The 23659-nt window shown below is 55.6% G+C and overlaps 2 protein-coding genes across 6 annotated transcripts in view; one reads left to right on the forward strand and one right to left on the reverse strand.

Moving 5' to 3' along the window:
- The window catches only part of Rab44 (RAB44, member RAS oncogene family), a 32419-nt gene extending 20229 nt beyond the window's left edge, over positions 1 to 12190 (forward strand). The window contains exons 9-14 of the mRNA XM_006983142.4: positions 336 to 1756; positions 6842 to 6923; positions 7420 to 7534; positions 8640 to 8741; positions 10477 to 10553; positions 11525 to 12190. Coding sequence (XP_006983204.2) covers positions 336 to 1756; positions 6842 to 6923; positions 7420 to 7534; positions 8640 to 8741; positions 10477 to 10553; positions 11525 to 11615 — 1888 coding nt within the window. The 3' untranslated portion in view covers positions 11616 to 12190. The remainder of the gene's footprint in view (positions 1 to 335; positions 1757 to 6841; positions 6924 to 7419; positions 7535 to 8639; positions 8742 to 10476; positions 10554 to 11524) is intronic.
- Positions 12191 to 21914: 9724 nt separating this feature from the next.
- The window catches only part of Cpne5 (copine 5), a 77515-nt gene continuing 75770 nt past the window's right edge, over positions 21915 to 23659 (reverse strand). For all 5 annotated transcript variants that reach the window (XM_006983091.3, XM_016001651.3, XM_076558406.1 and 2 more), the window contains one exon: positions 21915 to 23321. In XM_006983091.3, the coding sequence (XP_006983153.1) occupies positions 23103 to 23321 (219 nt within the window). In that variant the 3' untranslated portion in view covers positions 21915 to 23102. The remainder of the gene's footprint in view (positions 23322 to 23659) is intronic.

Raw genomic sequence — 23659 nt, forward strand, 5'->3', positions numbered from 1 at the left:
GGAGCTAGTTAGATCTCAGTACACAGACACAGACAGAAAGACAGACAAAGACACACAGACACACAGACGCACACGCACACGCACGCACGCACGCACACCCCACAGCTCCCAGGCAGGTACTTGCTCTGTAACAGCTGAGAGGCAAGAAGGCTTGCCTGGTCAGGGAGGCTTCCTGGAGGAGGTGAAGCGTCTTGTGGGTTTTGAGGTACAGAATGGGATAGGGGGATTTCCAGCCAGCCCTGGAGGAGCTAGCCACAGGAAAGGTTATGCTGCCGGGATCTGGGGGATACCACTAACTGCCACTCCCTGACCTTCACTTCCCCCTTCCTTCCCAGTGTCCCCAGAGAAAAGAAGAAGGCCCCAGACCCTCCAGCTGTCCCCACTGAGGAGGCCCCACTGCCTGAGCTGTTTGGGGACAATGACGACTGGGACCAGCTCCTGAACACCTTTGGAGACCATTCCCGCAGGACCCTGCAGCTTTGCTGGAGCCCACCCCCGACCCCGAGTGGCACCTCCGGCCCCCAGACTCCCCGAATTGTTAGGCAGATCTCCATTTCCAAGCTGCCTGCTTTACAGTTTGCTCAGGAGCCAACCTCAGATCCAGACCCGGGTCCAAGAAGCCCTGCCGGGGTGCCTCCTGGTACCCAAGACAGGAGGGGGGTGGAGGACCCCGAGGGTCAGCATGGACAGGATGGCAGTTCTAAGCAGCCTGTGGACACCCCTGGCCTGGAAGCTAGACCTGAATCCCCCTTCCTCTGGAACCTGCCAGGAGCCGGGGCTGGGGAATCCGAGAGCGTGGGAGCAGAGGCTTTCAGAGTGCCGCTTGCTTCTGAGGCTGAGCCTCCTCCTCAAGGGCTCCCTCCTCCTCAGTCCCCAGCTGGGTCCAGAAAACACTCCCAGGCCCCAGACCTCAGTGACGAGAGCCTTTGGCTTGGACCTGATCCAGCCAAGCTGCCCATGGAAAGAGAAGACCTGACAGAGGTCCTGAAGCTGGGATTAGGGTCCCAGGGAGCCATGATCCTCCGAGAGGGGGCTGCAGAGCCCTCCTCCCCGAACCTGGAGCCTGTGGGCCAGGTACCCACAGAGACACCAGTGCAGGGTGAGGCAGGCCCGGCTAGGCAGGAGAGTCATTCTAGGGCTTTCCAAGAAGCCCATGGCCAGGTCCTTAAGTTGGATAGCCTGGCGACCCACCTCCGCCAGAGTCCCGAAGAGCAGCCCAGGCCAGAGGAAGGAAACTCGGGAGAGAGAGGCCGGGAGGACCTGGGGTCAGAACAGGCCGATGAGGCTCACAGCCTCGAAGCCAGGAACCCAGAATCACTCCAACCAGATGATCTGCAGGAGCCTGGCACATCACAGGCTCCTGCGAGGACAGAGGTCCCTGTTCCTGGCAAAATGTCTCCTCCGAGAGGCTCTCCCATCACGGGGCCTGGGGCTGGGCTTGCAGTAGGAGCCCCAGAGACCACACGAGCCCTCCTCGCCTTGACCGAACTGGAAGCCCAGCCCAGGTCCATGTCCATGCCTGTTCAGGTGGAGAGCAAGCCAGGCACCCCTCAGCCCCCGGAGCCAGGGGCAGAGAGCAGGCCGGAGGACCCAGGAACAAACCCAGGGGAGGCAGAACTCACCGCTGGCAAGCCTCAGGCTGACCCCGACTATCTCTACCACGTCATCTTCCTGGGGGACTCCAATGTGGGCAAGACCTCATTCCTACACCTGTTACACCACGATGCCTTTGCCACCGGGCTGACAGCCACTGTAGGTAAGGCCCCTTGGGGAGCTAACACTGAGGGGAGGTCCTGGGCCAGGGCCAGCAAGCTCGGGCAGTCAGTCCCTGAGCAGGCCCTCCCAGACGTGGCAGGTTCTGCCTTGGCTACGGGCCTTCACGAGGCATTATTTTATATGGGCATAATCTTAGCATTTCACTAATTGTCTCTAATTACAGGTAATTTGCTTTCCCTGCATTGATCTGGCTAGCTCATAAGGTGCAACAGGAGCAAATCCTGTACCATCTAGGTCCTGGTGGTAGTGGAGGGTGAAAACACGCTAGTCTCTGCCCACGTGGTGGGCGGAGTTCCCTACAGAGCCTGGGCATGCTCACGACATGCCCCAGGTCTGCCCACATGCCCTGGCAGGAAATCGCAAGGTGGGTATCACATAGACTATATTCAGAGTGTGGCAAGTTAGGACCCTGGGGGCCTGGGTTCGAATTCTAGCGCTACCACTCATCGGGGCTGGGAACTCGGATGCCTTGTTTGACCCCTCTGAGAGCGTTGTGACCCAGAGCCCCGAGGCATCGGCTTCTAGACGGAGGGACCGTTGATTCTGGCTCCGTTTGGGAGGTTTTGGTTCCCCGTTGGTCCTGTTGCCTTCGGGCCTGTGGCAATGGAGTGTACTACGGCGGGAAATACAGGCTGGAACCAAAATGCTCGCGGTGCGGCAGGGGAGTGGGAGAGGGGAGCCAAGGAGGTAACACGCGGATCTAGTGTGGGTAAAGCCCTGGGTCTGATCTCAGCAGGGCGTAGGTAGAGCATGGTGGTACGCGCCTGTGATCCCAGCGCTCAGGAGGTAGAGACCGGACGATCAGAAGTTCAAGGTCGTCTTTAGCTATTTAGCAAACTTGAGATCAGCCTGGGCTACAAGAGACCCTATCAAGATGGGTGGGAGTTGGGGGCAGAGAGGGAGAAAAGGAAGCCAGGGTCCCACGATCCACTTTGAGGGCACGTGCCTAATGACCAGAAGACTTCAGTGCCAGCCAGGCTGCACTTTTTTTTTTTTTTTGAGACAGGGGTCTCTCTATGTAACTCTAGCTGTTGTCCTAGAACTCACTAGAGTAGCTTAGCCTTGAACTCGTAGAGGTCTGCCTGCCTCTGCCTCCCAAATGATCTCACCTCTTTTTTTTAAATTAATCTTTTATGTGCGTGGGTGTTCAGCACATGGATGCCTGATGTCCTCAGAGGTCAGAAGAGGGTGTCAGATCACCTTCAACTGGAGTTACAGACGGTTGTGGGTGTTGGGAACTGAGCCTGTGTCCTCTAGAGGAACAGCAACCGCTCTTAACTGAGGAGTCATCTCTCCAGCCCTCCGGCCTCACCGCTTAATTCTTCTACCTCCCAATAGCACCAGGCTGGGCACCAAGCCATAAATCCATGGGCCTTTGCAGGAAGACAGTCCAGGTCCAGTTCCCTCTGACCCCCACATCTTCATCTGACAGTGGAGATGGGAGTGACCCCCACTTCCAGCAGTGGATGCGAGTTCACACACGTCAAGAATAATGCCTGCTGGGAGGTGGTGGCGCACGCCTTTAATCCCAGCACTTGGGAGGCAAAGCCAGGCGGATCTCTTGTGAGTTCGAGACCAGCCTGGTCTACAGAGTGAGTGAGTTCCAGAACAGGCTCCAAAGCTACACAGATGAAACCCTGTCTTGAAAAACTAAATAAATAAAGAAAGGAAGGAAGGAAGGGAGGGAGGGAGGGAGGGAGGGAGGAAGGAAGGAAGGAAGGAAGGAAGGAAGGAAGGAAGGAAGGAAGGAAGGAAGGAAGGAAGCCTGGCATGCATTATACACTCCGTCCATGTTACCCATGGTTCCCGTATTCTAAGTAAACATTTGAGCATGATAATTCAGTGGCTCCCATAAGAGGAACAAAGGTGGAGTGCTGTGTGTCTTCATGCCAGGCCAGGGTACAGGCTAATTAAGAGTCGGTGCCAAGTAGATGTCTTAACACTACCCTGTCATAAGAGAGGCCTATGGCAGACTCTGGCGTTTTCTCTGTCCAAGAATCCCTACCAGGTGTCCTCGTTTGACCTCTGTTGGTGAGATAACCCCACGAGCAAAAGAAACTTAGAGGAGGAAAGAGTTTGTTGCAACTTGCACTTCCGGGTCACAGTCACTGAGGGAGACAGGGCAGAAATTGAAGACAGGAGCCTGGAGCAGAAACCATGGAGGACGGCTTACTCACTGGCTTAGGCTCAGCTAAGTTTCTTATACAGCCCAGGCCCACCTGCCTAGGGATGGAGACACCTACGGTGGGCTGGACCCTCCCACATTGATTTTCAAGACACTGTCTTACACTGTAAGACTTACGGACCTGGCCAGTCTGATGGAGGCCATTCTTCCATTGGGGTACCCTCTTCCCTGGATGACTCTAGCTTGTGCAAGTTGACAATAAAAACTACCCAGGACACCCTTGATTTAGTTAAGGACTCAGTGTCCTTGAAAAAGAGGGACCCATAGCAGACCTGAGCTACTGTTAGGTGGACCACAGGGTCCGCATGGCCACCAGTATGTCTGTTGAGTGTCTGCTTGTCCCTGGTATCTTCTGCCCATGTCTTACCCCTGACAACAACCCTCCTTGTCTTGGTTTCCTGGGCCTGTGATGAACTCCCTGACAAAATCAACTAAGGGGGAGAAGCTTTATTTTAGCTCACATTCCGACTTACAGATCATGGTTACAGAGATGCCCGTGGGCCAGAGCTTGAAGCAGCTGGACACATTACGTCCACAGTCGAGAACAATGAGTTAATGCATTCCGGCCAGGGCTCAGGGCCCAGCCTGTGAAACAAGGCTGCCTGCATTCAGGATGGGTCTTCCCATCGCAATTAACCCAAGTAAGAACATCCCTCACAGGCCTATACCTAGTCTAGACAGTTCCTCATGGAGACTCCATGGCCAGGTGATTCTACATTGAGTCCAGTCCATACAAGGGCTGGTTCCGTGACCTCCCCTCAGGTGAGGCTGGGATCCTTGACTTTGCCACGGGAAAGAGTTTTAGGAGGCAATATGAATCAGAGTCAGCATTTATTGAGAGTTTTAATAGATTTAAGCTCTGGTGTTAATGGACAGGTGCTCACAGGGAAGGGATACGACACAGACAATGAGCTCCAGAGATCTGCCTGTCCCCAGCATGGGTTTGTCGAATGTTTTTTTTTTTTCTTTTTTGTTTGTGTGTGTGTGTGTGCGCGCGCGCGCGCGCGCGCGCGCGCGCGCGCGCGCACGCGCGTGTGCATGTGGAGGCACAAGTCTGATTTTGGGAAACGTCCTCTGTCGCTCTTCCACCTTATTCATTGAGGCAGAGTCTCTCAATTAAACCCAGAGCTCACCAACATGGCTGGTCTCACTAGCCAGCTTGCTCTGGGGAGTCCCATCTCTGACTTCTGAGACTGGGATGGCAGGCAGGCTGCCACGCCCACACAGCGTTTATGTGGGATTCTGGGTATCTGATCCCCTGTCTTTCAGGCTTGCATGGCAAGCACTGAAGCCCTGAGCCATCTCCCCAGCCCCACGACAGCCCATCTGTGCCAGTTCCACACAATCCGATGGCACAGACTCAGAGCAGGCTTGCACCTGTAGCCAGCCAGGTCCCCCCCCCCCATCCCAGCCTCTCTCAAAACGTCAGAACTCTTGCCCAGTACCTTTGAGGGCAGTGGGTGGAGACACAGATCTCCATGTGTGACTTTCAATTTGGTCCCTACTGGTGGCAGAGAACTGAGTCCTGATTAGGTTTCTTGCCCTCACTTGGTCCCAAGGTTCAAGCTCAGGGCCCCCCCCCGACTTTCAAAGTGTAGGCCCTCCCTGGGAAGGCTTGACCCCTGTGTGCCCGGTTCTGCCCCTGATTGTTGCAGGTATGTGGGCTGCTGCCCCCTTGAACCAGTAGTGCCCAACAAAGACCGAACTTGGCATATCAGATGGTTTATGTGGCTTAGCTGAACAGAGTTTTGGGGCACACAGGATGAGCTGGGAGGGGGGCTGAAGCCAGTGGGGGAGGGGCAGGAATGGCTGAGAGCCGTTGGTGAGTGGCCTGGTGGGTGTGCAGCTGAATGTGACAGGTCTCAGGATGCTCCAGTCCTGGGCTCCTAAGAGTCTCAAGAAGGGGTGGTAGAGAAAATCACTTGCTACTCAGGAGCGGCCTTGCTCCTGGGCAGGGTCGGTCTTCTTGGAGGAGACCAGTGGGCTGTGTGAACCACCACCAGGGGGCAGCAACATGTACTTACAGGGGTCACCTCTCACCTAGATTGTGGGTGTCGGGAGCTGCCAGGCTGCAGGGGGCCCTGCAGGAAAGAGGGTGGGGACAGGGACAGAGCACCCCCTCCCTCCCATTCTTTTTAATTTATTTCATTATTTTTGAGTGTCTGTTGTGGATATGCACATTTCTGTGCAGGTACCCGTGAAGGCTAGAAAGGGTGTATAATACCCTAGAACCGGGGTTACAGGCGCCTGTGAGCTGCCTGATGTGGGTGCCGGGGCCCGAACCCAGGTCGTCTGCAACAGCAGTAAGGACTTAACCGCTGAGCCATCTCTCCAGCTCCCCCTCTCCCCCCCCCCCAAGATTTTGCCTCTCCCACATCCAGAGGGCTTCTTTGACAGGTGCGGGGTGGCTGGAAGGGCACAGACTCTCATTATCAGGGTCTAACCTATCCTATCCCAGGGTCTAAAGGGCCTGCAGCTGTGATTCCAGGTGGGGTGGGGCTGTGGGACTCAGCCTGGGGAGGGATGATGACTGCAGTCAGAAACCCTGCAGAGCCTTTAGGCCCAGGCCATTTCACACACACCCCCACTCTGGCCTTTATGGATCTTTTAAATACGACCTTGCAGAAGGTGACTCACCCCAAAGCCCCAGAGTCCCAGAACACACAGTGTGACCCCATGGGTCCTTTCTGCACCTTGGGAAGGCTGCTTGGAGGTGTGACACTTGGTCGCGGGGGGACCTTTGGAGAGCAGAGAGGAACCCAGCGTGTGGCTCCATCCTTCTGTGGCTGGGGTTGGGAGTGGGCACACACTTGTGGCATCTGGGGCTGGCTGTCCTGCATGGAGCGTAAAAGCCCTCTCATCTTTCTCTGTGTGTCCTAGGAGTGGATTTTCGCACCAAAACCCTGGTGGTAGACAACAAAAACTTTGCGCTGCAGCTGTGGGACACAGCTGGACAAGAGAGGTATTCAGACGGTCCCAGCCAGTGGCCAGGGACTGGGGCGGTGCTCAGAGTGTGGGAGGAAAGGGTAGCCCACAACCTGGGTGACAGGGGACAAGGTCTACCCATTGTAGAAGCAATGAGACCCTGAGATCCAAGACTCAGGGAATCAGGAAAAAGAGACTGTGAGCTCGGGTGCCCCGACTCTGCACTGCCCTCAGTGGGATGACGGTCGATTCTCCCCTGATCAAGCTTCCAGACAGCGGGCCTTCCATCTAACGCATGTAAGGGAAACTTAAAAGGCACATAGGTTCGACTCTGCAATCCATTTCTGGAGTCTTGTTCCAGAGATGAACTCACGCATAAAGCAGAGAGCCGAGACTGCTCAAGGCTTCATTACAGATGTTACCAAACATGGGAGATGACCTAAGTGACCCCAAATACATCAAATCCACTCCTAGGGTGATGGGGGAGTCCCCAGGCTCTGGGTGTGGTGGCCTCATGCACACCCTTTGGGCAGGTACCACAGCCTCACCCGACAGCTGCTTCGCAAGGCGGAGGGGGTGGTGCTCATGTATGACGTCACCTCCCGAGAGAGCTTCACCCACGTGCGGTACTGGCTCGACTGTCTGCAGGTGAGTGTATTCGGGGCTGCAGTCTGGCCCCGGGTTTGGGAGTCAAGAGGAAGCTTGGAATCCACCCCCACACGTTCTTCTTTCTCCCAGCGTTACAAATGCCACAGTAGTCATAAGAGTGACACCGTCTGCCGAGGGACGCGTGGGTGGACGAACTAGGAGCCCTGTAGCGCAGAGAAAGCACAAGCACACAGTACAGCCCCCAAGCGAACTGCTCTGCATCCTGAGAGCAGCTCTTTTAGACAAGTAGCCCGTCCGCTTGGGATGTCTCCTAGGTGGGAAGTCCCGTTAGTGACGTCTAGGGCCATGTCCCACATAACTAATCTCTATGCCGGGATTCCATAGGGCACGAGCCCAACATAAGGCTAGATTAGGACCAAGTGAAGTATGTGGCCTCTCTCTAGAAGTTTCTAGTGTAATAGAAAAGATTTTTTTAAAAAAGCAAGATAAGGCGATACGTGAGGGAGAAGTCTGGGTCTGTCCACCTCAGCCCCCACTCTGTGGCTTTACCTCCCTGAACTTCCGTTTCTCTCATGGGGAGCTGGGAAGATTCACTCACACAACCGCTTCCGGCGCCTGGAAGAGAGCAGTCAGCAGCCAGAAACTATGATGCTGCTGATGATTTGAGAAGCACCCAGAGGGCTCAGTGGTTGAGAGTTCCTGCCTCTCTTCCAGAGGATGGGCAGTCGGCTCCCCGCTTCATGTTTCTCGAAACTGTCAGTAACTCCAGCTCCAAGGAATCTGACACCCTCTTCTGGCCTCTGTGGCCACCTTACACACACATGATGCACTTGTACACACACACACACACACACACACACACACACAAGAAAAAGAAAAAAAGCAACCAGAGACAAGTGTTAAGGCAGCCTAGGCAATCAGAGGCACACAGTTATGAAGAGTGGGCACGAACAATCCAGAAAGACTTCCAGGGGGAGGTGCCCATAAGGTTAGCCCTGAAAGGAAGCGCAGTGTCTTGTAAGCAGAAAGGAGAAGAGAGGGTCCAGGTGAGAGAATGCCTGATAGCTTCTAGAAACTTCTAGAAGCTTCTGTCTCGGGCCTGGCAGCCACTGAGGGCAGCTGAGGGCAAATGTCCTGTGTGCAGGATGCGGGTGCAGACGGGGTGGCCATGGTGCTGCTGGGAAACAAGATGGACTGTGAGGAGGAGAGGCAGGTGCCCACTGAAGCCGGGAGAAGACTGGCCCAGGTGAGTACCGGGACCTCTCTGCTTGGCACCTGGGGGACGGGGCTCCCTGCCCCCCTGTAATGAATGGCTGACCACTCAACTGCTGCCGATCGGCCCTGGGCTCAAACCCAGGCGGTGCTGGCGGCGGCGGGCGCCACCTTGAACACTGCGTAGAGTTAGCAGATTCCCACACATTCCCAACCCACGTGAAAAACATCTTCAGAGTGAAAGCGTTTTTAAAAGCGTCACTGAAATCCCCAATCAAATCTTAATTTTATCTCTGGTCTCTAATTAACATACTCCCTTCTCATTTATTCTATTTTAAGACTCAAATGTTTTCCTTGGGAAGACAACATCAAAAGCTTTGCTGCCAGACGGGGGATACTATTATTTATAAATGGGATCTAACCGCATTCTAGAAAAGACATATATATTTATGCGTATATGTGTATGAATAATTTTTAAAAAATTTAAAACCTAAGGAGAGAGTCAATCCCGGTCCCGCCCTTCGCCACTGTGGCTCCAGGTTGGCAGATCACCCCCTCTCTAAAATAGCCATCTGTCTCTTTAAGGGTTCCTTCTTGGAGAATTTATGCTGCTAGAGGACTGAGAATTGGCAGTCTTTAGGGAATACACAGTTAACTCCCTCCTAGGACATCCACTCAGACGCCAGACGCCGAGACTCCTCCTCCCAGTATTGTTGAGGAAGGGCAGTTAGCAGAGCTTGGCAGTTACACATTGGAGGTTCATGGGAGAGGCCGGTGGTTACCATGAAGGATCCTGTGCTGGGGGGCAGGTGCCCTGTGGGGTCAGAGAGAGAATCTGAATGTCTCTGCGAGGCTCCCGTCAAAGCCGATGGGATTTTCCCTGGAATGGTTCTGCTCAGAACCTGGAACCTGGATGTGGTGTCCCAGCGGCCCCTCACCACTGGAACCCTGTGGTGTCCCAGTGGCGTCCCAGTGGCCCCTCAACCTGCTCTCCAGCTTCAAGTCAGCAAAATCCCTTGACTATAGGAAGGGAAATGAGGCTGAAACCCAAGGACTCATGGCCTGAAGATAAATCAGTGACATTGGGTCATAAAAGAGGACGAGGGGGAAGGGGAGGGGGAGGAGGAAAGAAAAGAAAAAAGAATCCCAAAATGGCCCAGTGATAGAGACGCTTGCCACCAAGCCTGATGACCTGAGTTTGATCCCCGGATCCACGTGTTAGATGGAAACCGACTCCTGATCGGCATGCCTTTACCTGCTAGCCATCTCCCTAGCCTCTTTGTTTGGCTTTTCAGACAAGGTCTCATGTAGCCCAGGCTAGCCTCAAACTTGCTACATAGCAGAGGCTGACCTTGAATTCCTGGTCCTCCTGCCTTCGGCTCCCGAGCGCTAGGTTATAGTTATAGGCATTTGCCACAATGCCTGGCTCTTAATGTTTTTTGTGTTGTTGACAATTGAACCCAGGGCCTTGTGTGACGTATAGCCCCGGCCCAGAAGTATTTTAGAAAAACATACAAACAAAACCCTGAGCATTAAAAAAAAAAAAAAAAAAAAAAAAAAAAAAAAAAAAAGGCACGTGTGTTTCTCCAGGTCAATCAGTAAATCCGTCTTCTACTCCAAGTCTGGGGGAGGACTCCAGGATGGCCCCCTGTGTCCTGTAGCCAGCAGAGGGGTGGGTGGTGGGCAGAGGTCCAGGTGGGGACGGAGGGTGGCTGGCGAGGGGCTGGCAGGGCTGGACCTGGCCTCTCAGCCACTCTGTGTGGTTGCAGGAGCTGGGGGTCTCCTTTGGGGAGTGCAGCGCGGCCCTGGGTCACAACATCCTGGAGCCCCTGATGAACCTGGCTCGGTGAGTGCTTCCCATACCCAGAGTGCTCCAGGGCAGCCCTGCCCTGCTCGGGCCCCTCTCCAGGAAGTGGCCAAGGAAGGCCCTGGTTACAGACCCCATGTTCTGTCCTCACAGCTGTTCACACCCTCTCACCTCCCTTCTCCTCTGTAAGGAAGGTTCCTGTCCGGGCCTTCTGGTGACTTCATGACTTAGAGTGAATGCCAAATGCCCTCGATAGTCCACACTGTCTCCACTGCCGTCCTGCCCTGTGGAGCCACCCCTCTGTCCCTATCTCCTACTTCTCTGTCTCTGTCTCTTGTGACATTCTCCTGCTTTCCCTGTGTCCCCGTCTCGGACCCGTGCCCTTCTGGACTAACTGTTTTTATATCTGTTTTCTTCTTGCTGTCTGGGAAGAGTCCATCTGTCTCTCCAACCCTTTTTATATGGGGCCTTGCACCCACTGTGGGCTCAGTGAATGGCTGAGATGGGTGCCGGGAAGGGCATCTGAGTCCCCCAGCGTCCCTGGCACGTGGGTAGACGTGTGGTGCCTACAGGAGATAATCTCTTGTACTTTCCCAGCTCCGGGTTGGCTCTTGACCTTGAGTCTGGGATTCCAAGGGAACGCACCTCCCTCCTGGGGCACAGAGTGTCCATCCATGGTCTATGTATCAGCTCAGGCTCAAAGCCCCGGAATGTGACTTCTTTACTCCTGGTGGAGTTGCTCATTTGTATGTGTGTGTGTGTGTGTGTGTGTGTGTGTGTGTGTGTGTGTGTGTGTGTCTGTGTGCGTCTGTGTGTGTCTGTGTTGCTTGGCACCCAGTGGGCCAGGAAAAGAGACAGACGGTCACAATCCCCCAGCCCCATCTTTCCACTGCCATGAGCAGAGAGGACAAAGGGGTGGAGCCCCCCAGCCCTGAACCCCAGCAACCCCACAGTCCTTCATGCTGCTGCTCCTGGAGAGAGAGGAGTGACTTGGGGACATTGTCATACAGGTCACTTAAGATGCAGGAAGACCGCCTGAAGGCCTCGATGGTGGAAGTGGCCCACCAGCAGCCACCCAAGAGAGCTGGCTGCTGCCGCTGATCACCGGTCTGGTCCCATCACGGACTGCCCCTTCCCGTGGCTTCTATTCTGCTTCCTGGACACGGCTGTGACAGAGAAGCCCTGCAGGAGACAGGGTCACCTCTGCTCCCCTGAGCAAACATGGCTGGGGTGGATGGCAGGACCGTCTAGAAACCTCACCCAGCGAAAGTACCCCTAAACCTTTCGTTCACCCCAGGTGGCAAGATGTCGGGATATTCTAGTTTAATTTCTGCTGTGATAAATACTATCAAAAGCAGCTCAGAGGCGGAAAGGGGGGTCTTTCAGCTTACACTCCCAGGAACTGGAGAGGGAACCATGGAGGAATGCTGTTTGCTGACTCACACCCCTCCTAATGCTTAGCTGGCTTTTATATATAGCCCAGGCCCACCTGCCTAGGGGTGGCGCCACCCACAGTGGACAGAGCCCTCCCGAATCAATCTTCAAGCAGAACAGTGCCCCACAGACATGCCCACCATGGGCATGTCTGGTAAAGGCCAATCTTCATGTAAGTTTCCCTCTTCGCTGGTGACTCTAGATTGTGTTAAGTGGATAATAAAAACTAACCCGGGCACAGGACACCTGTGGGGATGCTATTTTTCCTTTTGAGTATTTTTGGATTTTCTTCAGTGCCTAGGGATGCCTTGTCCAGTCGGGGCATCAGACACAGAGGAGGAAATAAACCTTGCAGAGAGTCTGTTTGGTGCCAACTCTGAATCCACACAGCCTGTCAGTTCCCCACTATGCCTGTGTCTGCCTCAGTTTCCCCAATCAGATGTGGAATTCTTCCTGGCAGAATCCAATCCTGAGAGCAGTGACATTCTGGTGGCCCCATATGCCCTGAGCCCTCTGGCACTCCTATGGATCCTGCTTCCTGCCCTGAAGCTCGGGGTCCTCAGGAGCCACTGGATGCCTGTGATTGGTGGGGCCTGGACTGCAGCATGGAAACCTGGTGGGAAGCTGGTTTCAGGGTCTGGGGGTGGGGTGTGGGGTCAGGAATGGCCTCTGAGTTGGGACATCTCTGCCCAGCTCAGCGGTTATCTCAACACTGAATAGAGAGTCCACAGGAACCGGGGGTGGATGCTTTGCACCTTTTAGAGACAGGGTGGTGCTGAACTTGAGGAAGCCTCAGTGCTGTGCAGAACCATTGGAAATGCACAAGTGGAAGTGCCGGGGAGTCCTGGCAAGAGGCAGGGGCATTGCTTTGTTCTCATCTGTTAGCCACGGTCCCCATACTGCAGGCTAGCACCTCTTTTTGACTGTTTAGGCCTCAGAGGCAGGGAGCTGGCACACAGGGCAGCGGAGATACCTGGTCAGGTTCAGAAGGTTCCGGCATCTGATGCCACCAAAGATGGGTGGGGTTCGATGCCCTTCGATACCCATTCCCCTGCAGCCTGGATGCAATGACCCCAGCCACCGGGCTTGTTTTCTCCCAAGCTCCTCACAGGCTCTCCCTCACTGCCTTCTCCTTCCAGACTCTTCCCCTTCTCTGGCAGTTCCAGGCAATGGCACCCACAGGGGGAGGGGTAGGTCCTGCCGTGCCAATGCTATCTCTGGAGTCCAGCTTGGCAGGCCTGGACACCTTCATTCTGTGGTCCAGGAAGCTAATGAGGCCGGTAGCAGAACATGACTCCTTGGAACCAGGCGAGCAGCCAGCCACTTTGTCTGGGGTGGGGGATGAGGAAGAGCGGCCTCCAGGCAGCCAGCTCAGTTTCCCTCAAGGTGTGGTTCAGGGGAAGAGACACCTTTCAGAAACTTAACTCGGCATGCTGGGTCCACCATGTGCCACAGAGCCCAGCTGTGTTGGGGAGTGAGCCCTTCTGGACAGTCAGCAAGCAGATACCTGGAGCCCCAGTGGGCAAAGGATAGCAGCAGGACTCAAGGTAGACCCCAGAGGGAACTGCCGGGCAAGTGTTCATTTCTCAGAGTACAGCAGCCTGGAGTGGGGGGGGGGATCTGGCTGTGGCTTGATTTGAGATTGATTAAAAGAAAGGCTGGGGGCACCAGGCTGCTGGGTGAGGAGTGTGGACTGGGAAAGGGGGAGGGGATAGAACAGAGGCTTGCCTGGGCCATTAGAGAAAAGACCTTGCAAACTGAGGGTGAGCAGGGACAAACCAGTCGTGATACACTCAGGACCTGAGTGACAGACGCCATCCTGCGAACTGACCTCATGTAACCACACAGTCCTTGTATCACAGCAGCCCCATGAGATGGGCTGGGTGGATTTTATTGTTACTTCCTCTGCTGTTGTTTTGAAACGGGGTCTCATGTAGTCCAGGCTGGCCATGAACTAGCTATGGAGCCAAGGATGACCCTTAACTTCTGATCCTCCCTTCACCTCACGAGAGTGTCACACACCTGGCTTATGTGGCGCTGGAGATGGAACCAAGACTGTGCTACCTAGACGAGCACTCTACCCACCTGAGTCACCTCCCCCGATCTCGGTTTTTGTTGTCATTGACACAGGTCTTGCTATGCAGCCGGGACTGCAGTAGAATGTTAACTTAAGCTGTGTGACTTTTGTTTATGTTGCATTTGTTGAACTCTGTAAAGCTGTGCCTGTCTAAAACACCTGATGCTCTAATGAAGAACTGGCCAATAGTAAGGCAGGAGGAAGGATAGGCGGGGCTGGCAGGCAGAGAGGATAAACAGAAGAAATCTGGGAAGAGGAATTAAAGATCTAGCAGCCAGAGGAGGAGGAGAACTCCAGGGGCCAGCCACCCAGCCACACAACCAGCAAACCACAGAGTAAGAATAAGATTTACAGAAGAGAACGGGAAAAGCCCAGAGGCGAAAGATAAATGGGTTAATATAAGAAAAGCTGTCTAGAAACAAGCCAAGCTAAGGCCAGGCATTCATAAGTAATAATAAGCCTCTGTGTGTGATTTTTTTGGGAGCTAGGGTGCTGGGCCCAACACTACTCCCAAATGCTGCAGAAAAGCCCAGACTTACTTGATTTTCTTTGTGGTTCTGGGGATTAAACTGAGGGCGCCAGGCATGCTAGGCAAGTGCTAGCCATGCTAGCCACACCCTAGCCCTCTTGTTACCTGAGAAACTCTAATAATTACACTTATTATTTGTGTGTATGTTTGTGTTCAGGGGGGTGGGGTGCAGGTATAGAAACCAGAGGGCAACTTTCTGGAGTCGTCTTTCCACAGTGTGGGTCTCAGGGGTCAAACTTGGGTCTTCTGACTTGGCAGCAAACTGAGTTCTCTCTCCAGTTCCTCCTCTTTTTATTTTAGGGCAGGGTCTCCCTAAGTTGCCCATACTGGCTTTGAACTAACTCTGCAGCCCAGACTTGAACTTGTGATCCTCCTGCCTCAGCCTCCTGGGTACCTGTAAGTCTGCACTCCACTGGGCCTTGGTTTGATGTTTCTCTCTTCTTTCTCTTCCTTTGTGTGTGTGTTGCACACCCATGAGTGTTCGGGTGTTTGTGCCCATGTCCAGGCATGCAATGGCCAGAGCCAGACTTTGGGTGTCTTCCTCGGCCACTCTACACCTTTCTGACCTGAAAGAGTTGGTCACTGAAAATGCTTCCCATTTCAGCTCTGCTGGCCACTTGGCTCTTGGGATCTGCCTGTGTCCACCCTCCAACACTGGGGTTACAGTTGCAGGTAGCTGTAATCTGTTTTTTACCTGGGTGCTGGGGATTCCAACCTCCTTCCCCTCTTCCCCTCTCTCTTCTCTCCTCCTCTTCAAGACAGGGTGTCATAAGTCCTAGCTAATCTTCAACTGACTATGTAGCCAACAATGACCTTGAACTTCAGATCCTCCTGCCTCCACCCTCCAGTGCTGGGATAACAGGCAAGAACTACACCCCCATCCCACGCCTGGTTTATGTGGCCCAAGGATAACACTCAAGGCATCGTTTGTGCATACTAAGAGAGCACTCTACCAACGGAGCCACACCCATGGCCCTGAAGCAGGGTCTTGAAGCTGGGCTCCAGCACCCACAGGCTGAAGGCTGGTGATTCAGAATTTCTTACAGAAAGATGTGGATACTCAGAGCAGACATGGGTCCTGCGTGCGCGCACGCGCACACACACACACACACACACACACACACACACCGATTCACGCTGTCATCATTCCTTGGCCCCTGGAGGCTGTGTAGGAGCGGGAGCCCACGCTATAGCAGCCCCTCAGCCCTCTCCCACCACATGCGGCTTCTTGGGAAGGAAAGGGTTTATTTCATCTCATGTTTCCAGGTCACAGTCTATCACAGAGGGGAAATGAGGGCAGGAACTTGAGCAGGGCAGGAGCCTGGAGGCAGGAGCTGAAGCGGAGGCCATGGAGGGGTGCTGCCTACTGGTTTGCCCCCCATGGCTTGCTCTGTTTGCCACCTTAGAGCTAACAGCCCAGGGGTGGCCCCACCCATACCTCCCACAGCAATCATCAGTAAGAAAATGCCCCACAGCCTTGCCATAGGCCGATTTGGTGAGGCAGTTTCTCAACTGAGATTTCCTCTTCCAAAATGACTCTAGCTTGGGTCATGTAGTTATAAAATTAGGCAGGGCAGACACCAAACAAGCTCCCAGGTCAGGGTCCCTACTGGAGAAGCTTGAGGACCCCTCAGCCTAGCAGTGACCTGGCAGGGGAAACCTGGCTTCTCCGGCCCCCATTGTAGGGGGAGACTCTGGCTAGGGCTAGCAGGAAACAGGGAGGGGGACAGCCTGGCCTGGCTTGCTGCTGCTGAACCCCCAGCACCCAGAGCAGAGGGAACACAGTGTGTGGGTGGGGGGAGGGGGGATCCCCCGCCTCCCCGCATGCCTGGGGTGGTGTGTCACAGACAGGTGTTGGCCCCAGGTTGCTTAGAGCATCAGGGCCCAGCCACATCCTCAGCCTGTGCACTCGTGTGTGTGTGTGTGTGTGTGTGTGTGTGTGCGTGCGTGTGTGTGCGTGCGCGCGCTCAGATATATTGCAGCTTTGTGTCACCTCCTTGCAAGAGAGCTGCCCTGGCCCAGCACAGGGACAGTTACTGTTGGCCCCTGCTTTATTTCTTCTGTCCTTACAGCTGAGGACACCGAGGCCAAGGAACGCTGTGGAACTTTCTCTTGTTCCCCGGTTCCTGAGTGGCAGAGGCAGGATTGGAACCCAGGCAATGCAGGCAGATATCCTGTTGGGCTGATATCCTCGAGGTCTGAAGTGGCAAACAGCCGAGTCAGCCATGGAGGCCAAGGCCTGTGGGAAGGCCTATGAGCAAGGACCTGGGGGGCGGGCGCAGCCTCTGGGCCTTTCCAAAAGGGTCTCTAAGCTTGCATGTGCTACCCGCCCCCCAACTCAGGTTTATTTTATTATGTATATGCATGTGTGTTGGTGTGGGCATATGTGCAGTGCCTGCGGAGACCAGAAGAGGCATCAGGTCCTCGGGAGCCGGAGTTCCAGATGGTTGTGACACCTGATGTGGGTGTTGGGAACTGAACTCGGGTCCTCTGGAAGAGCAGTGCGTGTTCTTCGCCACTAAGCCAACTCCCCAGCCCTACCCCCCCCCCTCTCTAATTCCAGGGCTTCATTGTACAACAGGGAAGGTCACTTTCTTGCATGCCTACCCCCAACCTTTTAAGTTGTTATTAAAACCTCTCGGGTTTAGGGCTCAAGGGAGACACTGGGACAGATTGTCCTCTTGGGGAGGACGTTTGTTAAGAGTTATTAGTGCCGTGAACAGACCGATGACAGACAGACAGACAGACAGACAGACAGCATGGCAGGTGTCCTGAGTTCAGTAGGTCCGCCAGGCAGAGTGGGGATCTCCTCGTATAGGTCTCAGAGGAAAGCGGAGGGGGTGGGGTAGGTGCTTTGTGTAGTCCAGCTGTCTGATTCCTGGGGGGCAGGGGTAGAGGGAATTCTGGGATAGGAGTGCCTGACTGAGGATGTGGGAAGTGAAGACACACTCAGGCTCTTCAGTGGGTGTGTCCCTCCTGGAGCAGCAGGGAGCCTCGATCCACTGTGTGGACCGTAGAGGGGAGACTGCAGGTGGGCATGACCCGAGCAGTGTCTGGTCTGGGGTTCTGGAGCCTGTCACCGAGTCACAGGCAGGCTCTAGCAAGGATGCTTGCCGGCAGCTGCGAGCCACTCATGGAATCTGGCCTGATCCGCCCTAACTTAAGCCTCAAGTCCCTGGCAACCCCTTTCATGATTTCCACGAGGACTTTCATAGACAATACAACCAGAAAAACTTTGAGCTTTCCTTCCTAAATCAGAAATACCATTATCTACAGATTTCACCACCACGGAGCCGAATGCCACTCTCTACACAGGGTGGGCAGCCCCCCAGGGGAGGTGGCTCCGTGGGGCTGCTGGCCAGTGGGTTCCTGCAGCTAGTGGTGGCCCGTGGTCCTCGAGCTTCTCCCCTGCTCTTGGCGTGACCACCAGCCTTAGGGTGAACGTGGCACTGGCCAACCTGCTCTTCTTATCCTTCGTGGTGCCTGCCTGGCTGCTGAGCTGCTGGCACTGGGGCTGGAGGCTGGGCCCTGCCATCTGCACCACCGGCCAGGCTGCCAACACCACCGCCATGGTCTGCACTTCCTGCCGCACGGCGGCCACTGAACTTGTGCGTCCTGTGGCCGTGGTCTGGTCCGTATGGCTCTCCCAGCCGCCCCACGTGCCCGACCGCTGCTCTGTGGGGCTATGTGGGTACCAAGTCTGGCTACCTCGCTGCCCAGCTGGGTGTTCCGGCGGGTGACAGTATTAGAGCAGGTGGTGGGTGCCCCTGAGGCCCTGGCCTGCCTCCTGCTGCTCAGCCTGCCTCAACTAACCTGCTTCGCTACATTACTGGGAGCCCTGGCCTCCCTACCCTGCCTGCTGGGCCTGGGCTGCTCTTATGGCCATGTGGGCTGGTGTCCGTGCACACAGCCCCTGGGTCCCCTGGGGGTAGAGTGTACCGGAGAACAGGGCAAACACCCAGCTCACCCTTGTGGTGCTAGTGGTCTTTGTGCTGATGTGGGGACCCTGCTCTGTAGTGGGCTATGTGGCTGCTGTGGGCCACCTGCTGTGGGATGTCTTTCTGCATGCTGTGAATGTGTGTTGCTCTGATTGGTTGGTAAATAAGCTGCGTTGGCCTATGGCAAGGCAGCTTAGAGGCAGGCGGGAAATCCAAGGGGGAGAGACAGGAAGAAGACAGGCAGAAGAGACACCAGCCACCCCGCCTAAGGAACAGCAAGATGCCAGCAGACCGGTAATGCCACAGCCACGTGGCAACTTATAGATGGATAGAAATGGGTTAAGTTATAAGAGCTAGCTAGCGAGAAGCCTGAGCCATTAGGCCATACAGTCTGTAAGTAATATAAGCCTCTGAGCAATTGCTTTATAAGCAGCTGTAGGACCATGGGTGAGAGAGAGATTTGTCTGGACTGTGGAGCCGGGCGGACCACAGAAACCTCCAACTACAGCCACCTGCCACCCACACCACTGGCTTCTGTGGCCTCCAGCCCATGTACCCTGCCAGCCTACTCCAGCTGCGCTGTTAGCCCTGTCCTCTGCTTCTGCCTCTGTCGCCCTTTCCAGGTGGGACTCGGGGCCATTTTCCAAAGGTCCAGAATAGCCCGGGGAATTGGGAGGTATCTGGACGTGACAGGGACCCCATGCTCTGAAGAGGGCATGACTGGGACTCCATGGTGACGGACAGGAGTCTGAGAGGGCAGGCCATGCCTGGAGAAGCTGAGCTTCAAGGCCGAGGAGTTTTAGTCCTCTAGAGGCTGCCTTTCCCCTTTCTCATGGGGACACAGACGGTGTCACAGAGACTGCCCTGATACGCAAGGGAACAGCAGCAGTGGAATGAGGATCGCTCGCACTCAGGGAAAGAGATGTGAGATTCAGACACCCGTGGGCTCCCAACCTCATAGTTTTGTGATTCTGGGCCTCTGCGTCTCCCCGGGCCTCAGATTTCTCATCTGAAAAATGGGATGAGAATCTCTTCTCTTCCCAGGGTGGTTCCAAGGAGGGTGGCAGGTGTGACTAAGATGCCGTCACCCTCTTCCATTGACTAATTCGGGGTGTTTGAGATGAGAGGATTAAAGGGGGGCAGAAAGAGGACCACTCTGGGCCTACCATCCTGGGCCCCTCAGTCCTGCAGGCCAGGGGCTAAGAGTCAGGCACCACAGTCAGGTGAGTCTAAGAGAGCCCTTCATCTGCCTCGCCCGTCCCTGCCCGCTGCCTCCAGCTCTGTCCCACACCCCCTCAGTCCCAGACAGGAACAAAAATAAAGTCCACATTGAGCTGCAAGCCTGGGCTTGTGAATTGGAGCCCCGCCCTTTCTTCTGTGTGGTTTCTTTCAGTAGGGTAGCTGGGAAGGGCCCCTTTTCAAGGCCTGCTCCTTCCCATTAGGGCGCACCCCTCTCTCTCTTTCCCACCCATCTTAGAGAGATGACTGCTCTCTGACTCTTTGGACGTGGCCTCAGTTTCTATGTTGGCCCTGGAGCCAGGAAGGTTGTATCCACTGTCATTCTCAAGACGGCTTGTTTAGCTTAACATTACCAGCTTTACACACACACACACACACACACACACACACACACACACACTCAGAGACACAGAAACACACAGACAGACACACAGAGAGAGACAGATAGACAGAGACAGACATAGACAGACACAGAGAGGGAGAGAGACAGAGAGAGGGAGAGACAGAGGGAGAGAGACAGAGAGGGAGAGAGAGGAGAGAGACAGAGAGAGATAGGGAGAGAGACAGAGAGGGAGAGAGAGAGACAGAGAGACAGACAGACAGACACAGAGACAGAGACAGACAAGCAGGGAGGGGAAGGGGGGCCCTGGACTGACTGGTCAAAACCCCCAAGGCCCACTGTGTTGAATCAAGTCAAACCAGTCCCTGCTACGGAACTAACTGTCAGGGCCTCCATAGCCCCGAAGATCACTGAGGCTATCCGGGAGGGACTCAGAGAAAGCAGAACACACCTTCAGAAGGACCCAGCAGAGAAGCCACGTCACCAGGAAGCTACCTTTGGTGGTGTGTCCCGTCCCACCCCCCTAGGAGCAGCTGCTCTCTGTCTGGATCCCCCGCTGGGCACCGGTCTCCTCCCGACACTTTCCCATGGCGCCCAAGGAGGTGGAAACTAGGCTGCTGGTTATGGGAACTTCCCTTTCTCTCCAGCCACGACCCCACCCCATTTCCACTCAAGCGGCGTCGGCGTCAGGGGAGGCGCAGGGCATCTGATTATAGGGACGGCTGTGAGTCAGCTGTAATTTACCGTGAAGTCGTCAGAGGTAAACAGCCCCGGACTGGAGGGTAATGAGCACTGAATTCCTCTTGAGTACAGACAGGCTCAGAATGGCTGCCCAGAGGGCTGGTTGGACAGCATGTGCAGTGTGTGTGTGTGTGTGTGTGTGTGTGTGTGTGTGTGTGTACAGTCCTTGTCCCCATGATTCAGGGTGGCGATGGCCCTGACCTGTGAGGAGGGACCAAGAAAGATGCTTACTATCTGCTTAAAGTACACAGGGCCCTGAGTACGTCACACCATCAGTGCACTCATGTACCCTACCTGTCACTCTGCTGGGCACACACCTGGGGGGGGGTCATCCTGGAGGGGCCAGAGTGCCCTTTAGTGGCACAGTTCCCAGCCCTTCCTGCTGGCTGGCACTGCTGCCCTGTGGTGGCTGACTTAGCCTGGAGGGTGACCCCAGGCATGAGCCAATGCCTCTGACCCCTGCGCAGGCCTGGACTGGACGCTCAGTAGATATCGTCGAGAGATGAAGTGAGCGGTTGAATGTGATAGTGATCCACGTTGGAGAGACTCGGGTCACGTGCTGTCTCTCACTTCCTCAGTGGCTACGTCTCTCCAGAGCAAACGTCAGGCCTTACCATGAACCACAGGGCCCTGAGCATCCTGGCCCCTCCCTGATGTCAGCTCCATCACAGCAGCCACAGCAGCCCCCTGGTCCCTCTTCAAACACACCAGGCTCCTACCTCGGGGACTCTGCCCTTATCCCACCACCAGAGCCCTCTTCACCCAGGCTTCAGCACGGCTCCCAATTCATTTCCTGGGGCTCTGTCTCATCTAAAACACCTCACCACTGGTGTCCATTCTCTCGTTTTCTCCCATGGCTCCTGACTCTTCCCACGGTCTGAAGCCGGGCTACAGACCCGAGCGTCTGCACGCTCGCTCGCTCGCTGTCTTTCCTGTCTTCTGTGATGTTTGGGGGAGGGGGGGCCAGGCTTCATCCCCTGCCACACACACCCCCTGCCTCTCACAGAGTCTGACAGAGGCATGGCTGAACCAAAGAACCAAGGCAGCAGGGAGATGCTGGGCAAGCGGCGGAGCAGTTTCCGAAGGAGAAGGGACGGGGGCGTCTACTAAAAGAACCGGTTTACTTCCGCTTAAGGCAAGTTCCACAGAGACGGTCTCAGACAGGCACAGGACCAGACAGAAACACCACCACCACCATGCATGACAGAGGCAGATGGGATGGGAGATGGCAGGCGGGGACCCCATGCGGTATAAGGGACACATGCAAGACCTGCCCCAGTGGACAAAAGATGTCGGCCAGTGGGGTGACTTCAGGTGGAAAGCTCCTTGCCACCCTCCCATGGCAGGGGCAGGGGCTCTTGATGACTGAAGGGCTGGGGGTGGGGCGGGGTGACGGGATGCAATGGGGTAACCCCAGAGTCGAGACGGCCTGGGTGTGGACGGCGGTCATGAGGAGGGGATGGGGAGGCTGGGTGTGGCATGGAATTGGACCCTCAGGATGGCTCAGGAAACGCTGGACCACCTGACCAATCCTGTCGTCACAGAGGTGTGGGCACTGAGACCCAGAGAGCAGAGGCTGTGCTGGGTGGGTTCCTGCTGGATGTGGGTCGGGACAGGCTGGTGCCCAGGGCTCCCGGCTCTGGTCCTAGAGCCACTGAAGGGCAGAGGAGGCGAGTGGAAGTGCAGGGGCTGGCCCTGTGCCCGGCAGGTGAGTAGCCTCACAGGCGAGCAAGAGACATCTTGATGCCACAAGCTACCTGTGACAGCGCTAAGGAGGCTGCAACCCTGCATCTAGAACATTCTAGCATACCACCGAGCCTTTGAGGATTGTGAGGGGACTATGCTCACAGGGCCCCCATCACAGTCTGCGATAGCCCACAGGCTCTGTTTATATAGGGTGTCCCTAAGAGGGTCAGTCACACCCATCCCTGGTAAGCCCACCAGCCTGGGGTTCCCTGGAAACAGGACAGGGGGTCTCATGGGACTGGAACACTAGCCACTAGGGCAGGAGGGGAGAGGAGCTGGAAGAGGCCAGCAGGACTGCAAGAATAGGGGAGTCTTGGGGTTATCCAACCTAGGCTAGGGGAATCTACTCAACCCCAGAATCTTGTGTACCCCTTGTCTTCTACACCACCCCCAGCTCCCTGGATTTGGGCGGGGGGAGTTGAGGCCAGGAGGTGGGGTGAGGCCATAGACACCCCATCTCCTGCCAGCCCTCCAAGAAGAGTCTGGGAAGGCGGCCGCAAGGAGAGAGGGGCCTCAGCCCTCCAGGCCCCTGGTCCCGCAAGCTTCAGATATTCGTGTGCAGAGGGGACCCAGGAGGTGAGTGGGCTGGGGACTGTGGTGGCGACTGAGCAGGTGCGGCGGGCGGCGGGCGTGGGCGGATGCCCTGTGCCTTCATGTAGGACACCAGCTGGTCGGGGATCTCGGCCAGCACATCCCGGGCCAGGCGGGCCATGCTCAACACGTGGTTGCCGGTGCGGTCCACGTAGTCCCGGAAGGGCACAAACTGGGAGAGGCAGGAAAGTGGGGTCAGGATGGGGCAGCTGGGTCCCCTACCAGAGGACCCACCGCACCCAACTCCCACTTCATGAATTTCACCGAAGACTCTATTTCGGGTCACTCGTCCCCGCTATCCCTTCACCTGAGACTAGCAATGAGCAGAGAGGCTCAAAGGATGCTGGGAAAGCTGGACTGAATCCCGCCTCCTAGCTTCCTTCTCACCTCTTATCACCCCTTTCCAGAGGGACCCCCTCTGTCTCTCAGGACCCCTTCTCTAAACCCACACCTAGCCCACCTTCCTCTCAGTGTTCTCTCCCTCCGGCTCCTTCCTGCCCTCCTCCTCCT

Source organism: Peromyscus maniculatus, chromosome 21 (genome assembly GCF_049852395.1).
Source record: "Peromyscus maniculatus bairdii isolate BWxNUB_F1_BW_parent chromosome 21, HU_Pman_BW_mat_3.1, whole genome shotgun sequence".
Lineage (NCBI taxonomy): Eukaryota > Metazoa > Chordata > Mammalia > Rodentia > Cricetidae > Peromyscus > Peromyscus maniculatus.